At 56.5% G+C, this 11654-nt stretch overlaps 1 protein-coding gene across 3 annotated transcripts; it reads left to right on the top strand.

Annotated features, from left to right (window-relative positions):
* Nucleotides 1-238: 238 nt before the first annotated feature.
* On the top strand, nt 239-11110 carry AJUBA (ajuba LIM protein). Of its 3 annotated transcripts, XM_036448760.2 has the most exons (8): nt 242-1786; nt 4467-4568; nt 6472-6539; nt 6662-6724; nt 8227-8357; nt 8440-8491; nt 9180-9248; nt 9661-11110. In XM_036448760.2, exons 1-8 carry the CDS (start codon nt 775-777, stop codon nt 9784-9786), a joined length of 1623 nt encoding a protein of 540 aa, XP_036304653.1. In that variant the 5' UTR covers nt 242-774; the 3' UTR covers nt 9787-11110. The 3 variants fall into 3 exon arrangements, with proteins under 3 accessions (XP_036304660.1, XP_036304653.1, XP_036304669.1); XM_036448767.2 differs by lacking the exon at nt 9180-9248 and having other exon boundaries at nt 239-1786; XM_036448776.1 differs by lacking the exons at nt 242-1786; nt 6472-6539; nt 6662-6724.
* Nucleotides 11111-11654: the final 544 nt, after the last annotated feature.

Here is an 11654-nt window from a genome sequence, read left to right as displayed (position 1 = left end):
CTCTTCATGTACCTACCTTTCTTCTTTTTCCCTGTCTTCCTCTTTATGGACCCCTTCCTGTCTCAATCAGTCTCTCTTCATCTCTCCCAGTCCCCACACTAGGAACAAAGTGGTGTTTGCACAGAGCATGCCTCGCGTCTCCCGGCTCTAGACCACGACATTCCACAGTGCCCCTCCGCGCATTCCAACTGCAAACAAAGAGTCCCACCCTAACTTTTCCCTGTCTCAATTATCGAGTGATGTAGTAGCTACTGCCCAAACTTGCCCTCCTCTCCTCTCCTGGCGGCGAATCTCCACCTCCAGGACTGTTAGGACCAGCTCCCACCACCCCATTCCGCGTACCAGAGATCCCTGCGCAGACACCCCTGTTTCTCCTCCACTCGGTGCTCCGCCCCTCCCGGAAAGTAGATCCGGCCAGGCAGACAAAAGTTTGGGAGAGAAGTTCCGTCCGTGCTGAGTGTGAGAGCGAGGGGGGCGGGGGCCGGAGCAGTGGGGCGGCTGGGCAGATCGACGCGTGGACCGACAGACCTGCGGACGGGACAGCCGTAGGCCCTTCAAACCTGCTTAGCCCCTGATGCGCGGGGGTTCGCAGCCCCTCTTGCTGGGGGATGCTGGGGGGTTCCTGGCGCCGGGCATCTGATCCACCCTCTGAATCCTGGTGCCTACCCTGTGCCCCTGGGCAAGCGAAGCCCGGCCGCAGGCACAGAGGAGCGGTGGCCGAGACGCTGCGGGGAGCGGGGCAGGGAGGGGGCTGCAGGCCCCAGGCCCGAGGGCATGGAGCGGTTAGGAGAGAAAGCCAGCCGCCTGCTTGAGAAGTTAAGACTCTCGGACTCGGGCAGCGCTAAGTTCGGCCGCAGAAAGGGTGAATCTAGCCGGTCCGATGGGACCCCAGGGCCGGGCAAAGGGCGCCTGAGTGGGTCGGGGGGATCTAGAAAACCAGGGCCCCGTGGAGCTGCCGGGGGACCTGGGGATGAGCCGCTGGAGCCCGCCCGGGAGCAAGGACCCCTGGACGCTGAGCGGAACCCGCGCGGCTCCTTTGAGGCGCAGCGCTACGAGGGCTCCTTTCCCGGGGGGCCGACTCCCACCCGGGTCTTGCCGCTACCTCAGTCCTTGAACCCAGACTTTCGGCTGGAGACCACGGCCCCAGCCCTAAGCCCCCGCTCCAGTTTTGCCAGCAGTTCCGCCAGCGACGCGAGCAAGCCGTCCAGCCCCCGGGGCAGCCTGCTGCTGGACGGGGCGGGGGCCGGCGGGGCCGGGGGCAGCCGGCCCTGCAGCAACCGCACCAGCGGCATCAGCATGGGCTACGACCAGCGCCACGGCAGCCCCCTGCCCGTCGGGCCGTGCCTGTTCGGCCCCCCTCTGGTCGGGGCTCCGGCGGGCTACTCCTCCGGAGGGGTGCCGTCCACTTATCCGGAGCTCCACGCTGCCCTGGACCGACTTTGCGCTCACCGGCCCCCGGGGTTCGGCTGCCAGGAGAGCCGCCACTCGTACCCCCCGGCCCTGGGCAGCCCCGGGTCTCTGGCCGGGTCTGGAGCGGGAGTGGCGGGGCCCTTGGAGAGACGAGGGGCGCAGCCCGGGCGGCATTCGGTGACCGGCTACGGGGACTGCGCGGCGGCCGCCCGGTACCAGGAGGACCTCACCGCGCTGCTGCGCCTGCGGGAGGCCGGTGCCCGCGGGGACCCCTCGGGCATGGAGCCGTCTGGTCTCGAGGAGCCACCGGGTCCGTTCGTCCCGGAGACCACCCGACCCCGAATGCGGGAACCCGAGGCCAGAGAGGACTACTTCGGTGAGTGAGACCAGTGGTTAGGGAGCGGAAGGGACCCCTCACCGGCCCGACGGCCCAAAGCGCCGGCCCCGGGGAGTCGGAGGCGCAGACGCGGGGCTGGAAAAGAGGCCAGAGGGTCTTCCCCTTCCTAATGGGTTTCAATGGACTGGGGACCCCTATCCTGCAGAATTCTAATCCCCCCGGATTCTCTCGGGAGCCCCAGTTCTCAAGCTGTGGGATCTCGGTTTTTTCCGCGGTCCCAGGCCTCTGGGAGTGACCCGCGGACAGTGAGAGCATCTCCCTATTCCCCCCCCCCCCCCCACAACGGCGGTGCCCTGCAGGCTCCTGCGCGCTGAGCCCCCACGCGGGCCCCGGCGCCGCCCGCAGGAATTTGGGGAATTCGCGGGGGGAGGACAGGGCGGCGGGCCGCGTGCGTGCCGGCTCCTGTCCCCGAGCTCCAGGTGCCCGCGGGCGGGGCGCCGCGCCGCGCAGGGCGGGGCGTGGGGTGAGGAGGTGGGGGCGGGGGCTGCTTCCCAGCACGCGCGGAGCTGGGGCCGCGGGGGAGGAAATGGAGCCTGGGAGGGAGGACCCTCCTGCTGCCCGCCCGGCCCTGCTGGCTCGGTGCTGGCTCGGTGCGGGCATGGGCGTTTAAACAGAGACCTGATGGTGGCAGCTTCTGTGTCCCCATCCGGAAGTCAGGGCAGAAGGCATGACCGCCGGGTCACCATCACCCCATGGATAACCCTGTGTAACTGCCGTTTGGCCATCACCTGCTCAGAATTCAGCTTAAGGCGCCTCCCATTTTCCTGTTGCTGTTAAGGAAACCTGGTCGTTGGCTCCCCCTGCCCCCACGTAGTTACCTTTAAGAGCATTGATTTTATGTCTCAGCTATGGGGAGATATTGGGGTACTGAAATATCTTTTAGCCAAGACCTACAGGCACCTCTTCACTATTTAAGTACTCATCCGACTGTGGTCATAGAAAGAACAGGAAGAAGGGGAGGGCTCACCCAGGGCTTCTTCAGTTTTCCAAGCATCTCCTCACCTTTCTCACCGCCCATGTCCTGCTCTAGGCCTCTATGGCTAGTAATGTGAATAAGGAGAGAGCGCCAGCCAGGGAGGGGGCCGTGCAGAGGAGGTACGGGGGGGGGGGGGGGGTAGCAGAGCTGCAGACTGGAAAGGGCCTGCCTGGTCCAACCCCCATCCTTTTCCCTCTGCCCTTAGAGAGGAAAGCCCACAACAGAGGCTTTGGTCAAGGGAGACTTAAGTAACAGGATGCTTCTTGCAATTTTCTTTTGAGGCCCAGGAGAAATGGGTGTTGGATGGAAAGAGGTCTCATTGGCTAAACCATCAGAGCCAAAAGGAAAAATGAATTCAGATAAAGTGCAATAAAATGACAACAAGAACCTAGATTTGGATTTCTGGGTTAGAGGAGGTGAGGCGGACATGCCTGGGCAGCTTGCTCTTATCTTCCCGTAATGTCCCGGAGACATGGCTCGGAGGGGCCTCCTGGCATGGCAGTCTTGGGGCAGGTCCTCCCTCCTAGGGGGAGGCCACATTTTGACCCCAGCGTAGGGCCTCTTCTTCCTGTGGGTCAGGCAGTCTCCTCTGTAAGAACCCCCAGCCTAACTGTGCCCTCCTACTCCTGTCCTCAGTAGGGGCCCTCTTCCTTGGCTACAGCTTTGCCCAGCTGCCAGAGGGTGGGAGCAGGACAGGCCTGGGCCCATCAGTTGCTGCAGCTGCCGCACGGGCTCCCAAGCCTCTGGGCAAAAACTGGGATGGGCCCCAACAGGCAAGGAGTGTGGCAGAGTGCCGAGGGGGAGAGGTGGGGCGGGGTGAGGCAGGCCCGTTGGGATCTGCTCCCCAAAGACAGGCCCTCACCTTCACTCATGGGCCTGGAATTGGGGAGTGGAGGGAGGAAAGGACACACCCAGGAAAGGCTGGTGCCAGAGCCAGGTGTATGCATTTGTGGGGTGGCGAGGGGGGAGGGACTGAAGTCGGAGGGGGGTGGAGGGAAGTAGCTCAGCTCTGACCCTCCCATGATGGGAGATGACTGAAAGAACTTAGGGGTTCTATCTCCCATCCCCCTCTTCCTATGCCACCCTCCTGGGAACACACCCTGCATTCTCCCCGCAGGAGTCATGCTCACATGGTCCCCTCTGCGCAGGTCCCACTGCTGAGCCAGATCCTTCTTTTCCTCCTTTGGAGCAGTGAGAAGTCGTTCTTGAGCAGAACATCAGCTCATTTTACAGACAGAGAAGCAGGTCTCAGAGAGACTTGCTGGGCCCGGCCTTTTTTCCCTAGGGAGTGTGTGGACGGGCATCTCTATTGTCCCACATGGTGCAACAAGGGTCATACTTGACCTGCTTAGTCTTTTCTCCCCAGTAGGAAGTAAGCATTTAAAGGCTGGGGACCATATCTTTGACATACCTCCAGTTTTCCGCAGCATTGAGCACAGTATTTTTGTTAGGCACAGAATAGATGTTCAGAAAATAAGTATCTGTTGGTTAATCAATACATAAGAATGGATCCACTCAGCCAAGACCTTGCTTCATTCCATCTCTTAGTACCCTCTCTGCCCAGAGGGAGCCATCACAGGGAGGCTCTGGCCTGTGATACTGGGCACAATCAGGACAGACCGGGAACCCCAGGTTCTGAGCAGGGGGAGTAGGACGTGATGCTGACAACATCTCTCCCCTCAGGCACCTGTATCAAGTGCAACAAAGGCATCTACGGGCAAAGCAACGCCTGCCAGGCCCTGGACAGCCTCTACCACACCCAGTGCTTTGTCTGCTGCTCCTGTGGTGAGTGCTGCTCCAGATCTGGACCAGGGCCCAAGGCCGCCAGTGCGCCCCACACACAGACACAGTCACGAGCGCCTTGGGAAGCCGGAGCAGAACGTGTGCCTCTTCATCTGCTCACAGAGCAGCTGTCCCCACCATGTGTCTGGACCGCCATTGCTGCCCCACCTTCTCTCTCGCTTCCCTTCTCTGTGCCCTACCTGGCTCTCCCGTTCCCATGCTGGGTCTGCTTTCTGGACTCTTCTTCCTCTGCTCAGCCTCTGTCCTCCCCTCTCTTCCTTCCTTTGCTGCCTCCCTGCTTGCCCAGCCTGGACTCCTGCCTGACCCTCCAGCCTCTCCTCCCTAGGGTTTGGTTTTGGGCAGCCAAGTTGCCTAGGGCGACAGTGAAAGACTGGAATGTAGGAAAGGCGGGGGTGGGCTGAGGGAGTGGGGAACTGTCGGGGGCAGAGAGGGGGGTTTTCTCTTGGCTGGTCAGAGTTCAGCCACCTCGCCAGAGTGCAGGCCACCGGGCCATGCCAAGCTGATGACATCATGCTCCAGGAATGCCCGCTGTTAGCTCAGGAGGCCCGAGGCAAGGGGGGAGGGGACCTGCTCCCAGTGGCCTTAACTCCCCAGCCCTTCCCTCACGTCCTGCCCCTCATCACCTCCTCCCCACTGCTTACCCCCTCCGATTCCTCTGCTAACCCTTTCATCTCCTATCTCTGCCTGTCTGACTCCAGCACCCAGTGTTTCTCACTCCTCCACACCTCAGCCTTTGCCTGGTTCTCTTTAGGTTCATCTATCTGTCTGTCCTTCTGTTTATAGGACCCCTTCCGGGTATGTCTCTTTTCCTCTGTACTCCCCTGTGTCTCATGAGTTTCTAAGTCAGCTTTCCTAAACCCCTGCGCAGAGCTAGAAGTGGAGATTTGGATGAGAAGAGGGCAAAGGTGGGGAAATTGCTCATTCTCCGCCGTGGTCTCACTTCTCGCCCATTCCTGACCATTTAGATGCCCTGGAGAAGTTCCTACGTATTAGTTACTTGGGGAATGGTCCTGCGTTGGCTGCTCCTAGGACATCCTGCGCGGCCTCTGACCTGGAGGCTGGGTCCCTCTAAGCTTGGGGAAGAGCCTTGTGCGGCAGGAAAGAGGACCAGCTCCGCTTCAAACAAAGCACTTTGTCCTCAGCAGTAACTCCAAGTCCTGGCCTCCGCAGAGCCTGTCCTGGGAGGGAGACCTGCGGGGCGAGGCGAGCAGGAGAGCTTTGCTCATGCAAGGAGGCTCCTAGGGTGACAGGCCCCAGGGGGCAAGGCCTGTGACAGCGTGGCCATCTCTGTGCACGTTGGACACCACCTTTTTCAGAGCCCCTTGTTATACTGTTGTTAATCCTCACCTGAGGATATTTTTTTCCATTGATTTTTAGGAAGAGTGGAAGGGAGGGGGAGAGACAAAGAGAGAGGAACGTGACTGTAAGAGAGGCACGTCAATTGGCTGCCTCCTGCACACCCAGACCAGGGCTGAGGATCCAGCGTGCAGCTGAGGCACAGGCCCTTGACTGGAGTTGGACCCATGACCCTCAGTCTGAGAGCTGACACTCTAACCAGCTGGGGCCTTCGGAGCTCCTTTGACCGTGGACTCAGCCTGTGGTTGGCTTTGCTTCCCGGGTGGCTCCCCACACACTGGGGGAAGGCACTCATTTGAGACGGAGTTACAGAAAACTGTTGAGGCAGCAGCTGGAGGAGCAGTGAGCAGAGAAGCGGGGAGATTGGCAGGAATGAGCCTAAAGCAGATTGGAATTGAGTCAGAGGGGATTTTTGTGTGGGGAGGGAGGAGGATAAGTAACCACACCACTGGGGAGAGCAGGAAGCGGGAAGCCCTGTGCTGGGCACCGGCACCGGCACGGGCCCCAGCCCCTTCTCTGCCACTTCCAGGGCGAACTCTGCGCTGCAAGGCTTTCTACAGCGTCAACGGCTCTGTCTACTGTGAGGAAGATTACCTGGTGAGTGAGAGGGACCCTGGGGCTTAGCATTGGCTCCCACATGGGACCCCCTTTTTGGTGGCCCAATGGGGTGCCATCCATCCGGTCATTCTCAGTTTATAACATCCACCCTTGGTCTCTAGTTTTCAGGGTTTCAGGAGGCAGCTGAGAAGTGCTGTGTTTGTGGTCATTTGATTTTGGAAAAGGTAAGCAAATGGCTTCAGCAGAGACTCTGAGTGAGACTGAGGGGTGGAATCAGGGACTAAATGGATACTGGGGGGTAGGGGGGGGCGCGGAGGGGGATACTTTCAGCAGATGAATCACTCATCCATTCCCTCCCGGAGCAACTGTTTAGAGTGGCTTCTCTGTCTCTGACATCAAGTCCTGACGCCTAATCCTGCCATCCCTAGACCGGTGTGATCTGGCCCCTCCCTAATTCTGCAGGCGTGGCCTGGCCCTCCACCTGAGCTAGGAGCATGGGGTTCTGGGTTTGAATCCCCTCTTTGCTACCAGCTAGGATCAGCTGGAACTCAGTTTTCTTTTCTATAAGAAAGAGGGGTTGGGTTAGATCAGTTGTTTTCAGCCCTGGCAGCCCAGCAGATTACCTGAGAAGAAGCAAAGAAAAATGCCAAATCCTGCGTCCTCACCAGACACTGTGATGAAGACGCCTGGATAAAATTCTGGGGTGTCACCCAGGCTTTGCTGGTCTTTAAAAGCTCCCTGGGTGTCCGGCCGGTGTGGCTCAGTTGGTTGGAACATCATCCCGTACACCAATATGTGACTAGTTCGACTCCCAGTCAGGGCACATACCTAGGTTTCAGGTTCGATCCCCGATCAGACAAAGTATGTGCAGGAGACAACTGATGGGTGTTTTTCTCTCTTTCCTTTCCTCTCACTTTAAAACCAATAAAAGCATGTCTTCAGGTGAGGATTTTAAAGATAAAAATATTAAAAGCTGCCTGGATGATCCTTATGCAGCCAGGGCTGAGAACCACTAGCCTACTTGCTTTCTAAAACCTTTTTCAGGGTTTCTGCCTCCACTTGTACATGCCCTTGACCGGAATCGAACCTGGGACCTTTCAGTTCGCAGACTGACGCTCTACCACTGAGCCAAACCGGCTTCAGCTCCCTCCACTTTTTAAATATATTTTATTGATTTTTTTACAGAGAGGAAGGGAGAGGGAGAGAGAGCCAGAAACATCAATGAGAAAGAAATATCAATCAGCTGCCTCCTGCATACCCCCCACTGGGAATGTGCCCACAACCAAGGCACATGCCCTTGACCGGAATCGAACCTGGGACCCTTGAATCCACAGGCCAACACTCTATATCCACTGAGCCAAACCAGCCAGGGCATGCCTCCACTTTTTAAAAAATTGATTTTTAGAGGAGGAGGAGAGAAAAACATCAATCTACTGCCTCCAGCACTCCCTCCATGAGGGATCAAGCCTACAGTCCAGGCATGTGCCCTAACTGGGAATCAAACAGGCAACCTTTCAGGGCGTGGGACAATGTCCAGCCAACTGAGCCACACCGGCCAGGGCTCTGCCTCCACTTTAAGGATCTTTGGTCCCCTCTGACTCCATAGCATTGTTCCAGAAGGGTAGCAAGGGGGTGGGTGAGTTTTGTGAGAGCAGCAGAGAACATCATGAGCAGCTGGGAAGGTGAGACCGGAGGGAGACTGATTCTCCACCGCCTCCACGGCCAGATCCTACAGGCAATGGGCAAGTCCTATCACCCGGGCTGCTTCCGATGCATCGTGTGCAACAAGTGCCTGGATGGCATCCCCTTCACAGTGGACTTCTCCAACCAGGTGTACTGCGTCACCGACTACCACAAGTGAGTGCACCCCTCGCTGTATGGTGCGGACCTGGGCTCAGGATTCCCGAATCTCAGCTCACCTCTGCCCTCTCTCTTTCAGAAATTATGCTCCTAAATGTGCGGCTTGCTGCCAGCCCATCCTCCCCTCCGAGGTCAGTGTGTCTGGGTTCTCCCGCAGGGCGGCCAGTGCCGCTGCCTCTGGGGAAGGGATGGGGACGTGCGGCCCGGACTCTCTTGGGACGCCGTGGCGCTGAGGAATGTACTCTGTGAAGATTCCCGTGTGACTCTGCTCTCGGGGTTACCCCCCTGACCCTTGCATCCGGGCCCGGAAGTGTCTGACAGCCTCACTGGGCCCAGGCTCTGTCTCTTCTCTCCCAGTGCAGAGAGGCAGACTTTCTGAGGTCAAGGTCATCAGAGGCCGGAGGAGGGGCTGGGAAAAGGTGGGGGGAATCCTCAGGGCCAGCAGGAAAAGGTGGGGAGTGATTTATCCTGTGTGTGCTGAGGTTGTGCTTAGCCAAAGCCAACGAGGAGCCAGACCCTGTTGGGCCTCCTTGTCCCCAGCTTAACCTTCGGTATTTATGCCGCCTGCCCCTTTCCCTGCCTCCGCTTCCCCTGCAGCCGGAGAGATAGGCAAGGCCAAGCCCCCAGAGACAGGGAGAGGAGAGGGAGGGGAAGTTCCAGGAGGATTTGCAAAGCCCATCGGAAAGCTACAGATGACTGCAGAGAGGCCCGGGAGGCCTTTGTCTGGTCTTCCCATTGGGTGGGTGGGGCCTGCACAGGGGCGGGGGAAGTGGGGCTGTCAGACTGCTCTCATCTCCATGGGGGTCTGCATTATTTCAGGGCTGTGAGGACATTGTGAGGGTGATCTCCATGGACCGAGATTATCACTTTGAGTGCTATCACTGTGAGGTGAGTGTTGGGGGCCGGGACCCCTGGGAAATTGGAATGGGGCCCCGGGAAGAGTCAAGCCCTGGACCGGACTGTAGGAAAGCACAGACCAGGAGCTCCAGGAAAGTGCTCTGACCTGTCTCCAGACTCTGTCTCATCCTCCAGCCACTCTCTCTGGTCCCAGTTGTTTCGTCCTTTCTGAATAGGGTCTCCGGGTATGCAATGTAGACGGGAGCCTTTCCCATTATTTTTGCTATAGCAGCGACACCTGGTGTCCAGCTGAGGGATTTTTTCATGTTTCTCTCCTGGGCGTCCATCCCTTCCCACCCACCCTTTTTTTCTCCTGGTTGTTAGAAGTCCGTGGTTGAGAAGGACAGACTCCTAAATGCCCACGGTGCCTGGGCTGAGGTGAACCGGTGTCCCTTTCCCCTAGGACTGCCGGATGCAGCTGAGTGATGAGGAAGGCTGCTGCTGTTTCCCTCTGGACGGGCACCTGCTCTGCCACAGCTGTCACATGCAGCGGCTCAACGCTCGACAGCCCCCGGCCAACTACATCTGAGCGGCGGCCACTGGGCTGCCGTCACCACCACTGACAAGTTCCTCTGGCCAGTGGGCCCCGAGGCCAGCGGAGGCCAAGGATGTCCTCTCCGGGCCTGGCAGAAGAGTCCTTTGGGGAGGCCCCAAGGGCCAGAGACCCAAAGATGATGACATTCCAAATGGACTGTGGAGGAGGAACCTTCCAGTTACCGCGGTGGGGGTGACTGGCCTCCTTCCCACATGTGCAGCCTGTGCTGTAGCATAAACTTGCGCATGCACAGGTGGCTCCAATACACTGTAAAGGTCTGGTTCCAGTCTGTATCTCCAGGTTAAGTCTATGCATAAATCAGGCAGTGTTGTGGTCCTGGATTACAGGAAGGGAAGACATCGTGGAAGCTCCTGACTATTTTGTACCCCACCCATTGGGTCAGATAGGAGGGCAACCAGGTTCTTACCACACCATCGTCTCTTACTTCTGTATCTAGATGAAGAGGTGGACCTTATAAATGAGCTACTTCTTGGCCACCTTCTCTCTAAGGATTAAGAGAGCTGCTCACCTCAAGGCTGGGAATAGAGACCAGCTCCAGGGGGCCTGCTGCCTGTACTGCCTGATTCTCAGGGACTCACGTGAGCCTGGGAAGATTAACGGGGTGCCTGTACTTCTCCTCAGCCGGTGGAGGTGGTTAGGAGTGGGTCTCGGGGGATGGAATTGCTGGGGGAGACATTTTTGAAGCTTCAGGCTATTCACACTCCCCGGGTGTAGGTGCATCGAGCCCTCCTGCCCAGTGTGTGCCCCCGTGGGCGTATGCTCACACGCACTCACTCCCTTCTCTCAGGTCACTCTTGCACCTGGTTCCCTGGCAGCAGCTCGCTTCCCCAGAGCTGCCGCCTTTCAGAGGGATCCAGGATTACATCTACTGTAACTCCCCAACTTGGAGGTTCAGGGGCGCCAGAGGGACAAAACACTTTGACTTGGTTCTTGTTCACTTTTGCTGAAATGCCTTTACCTAAAGCTAGATCTCTTAAAACCATTTCACTGAAAACCTGTGTGTTTCAAGTTACTACCACTGCCAAAAGCTCAAATCCCTTTGGGGTATTTTTTTAAATTTTTATTTCTATTAGCCATTTAGGTATTCTATTCTTTTTTTGTCATGCTTTGGGTATTTCAAGGATTTATATCTATTCATCCAAGAGTTCTTCTGAATTATCAGTAACATAAATTTATCAAATTTGCAGCACTTTGTAAATGAGAAGATTGCTTCCTCCTACCTTTATGTTATTTACTGTTCAAACACTTTTTTAAAAAAGCTTAAAGTTTCTAGCAATAAATATAATTGGTACAGACATTTTGTGTATCTTTTTGTGTGTGTGCGTGTTTCTTAATCCAATATTACTTTACAAATTAGATGCCTTGAAAAAAATAAAGCTCAATATGATTTTGTGGTTTGGTCTAACTTCTACATCCATGCTGTTAAGATGTCAATATATCTGAAACAAATGAACAGGTATGTGGCTTATTCAGTTGACTAACAATTCAAGGTTATACAGACAGCATCATTAAAAAGTGAAAGGGTGAATCTGCTAGATCCTTTTGAAAATGCTGCAGATTTGATAAATATTTATTTTAGACTAATTGTCTCTAGGTAAATTGGTTTTAGGCAAATTAATCTGATAATTAATCTTGGATCCTTAGTCTTCATTCTCTGTCACTTAGAATTTCACAGTGGAAATGATGACTCCTGAGAACAGACATTTCACACTTAGGCGTTATTCTAAGATGACGCCAGCTAATCTAGAAAATGCAGAGAAGAGACCTCCGTGTGAATGTGAGTGAGTTCAGATTCATACCACTGACTGCCTGAGGGGGTGGAGGATGTACTTTTTTGGAGG

The sequence above is a fragment of the Pipistrellus kuhlii genome, unplaced genomic scaffold (genome assembly GCF_014108245.1).
Source record: "Pipistrellus kuhlii isolate mPipKuh1 unplaced genomic scaffold, mPipKuh1.p scaffold_m20_p_1, whole genome shotgun sequence".
NCBI classification, from domain to species: Eukaryota; Metazoa; Chordata; class Mammalia; order Chiroptera; family Vespertilionidae; genus Pipistrellus; species Pipistrellus kuhlii.
This window is presented reverse-complemented; position numbering and strand designations above follow the sequence as displayed.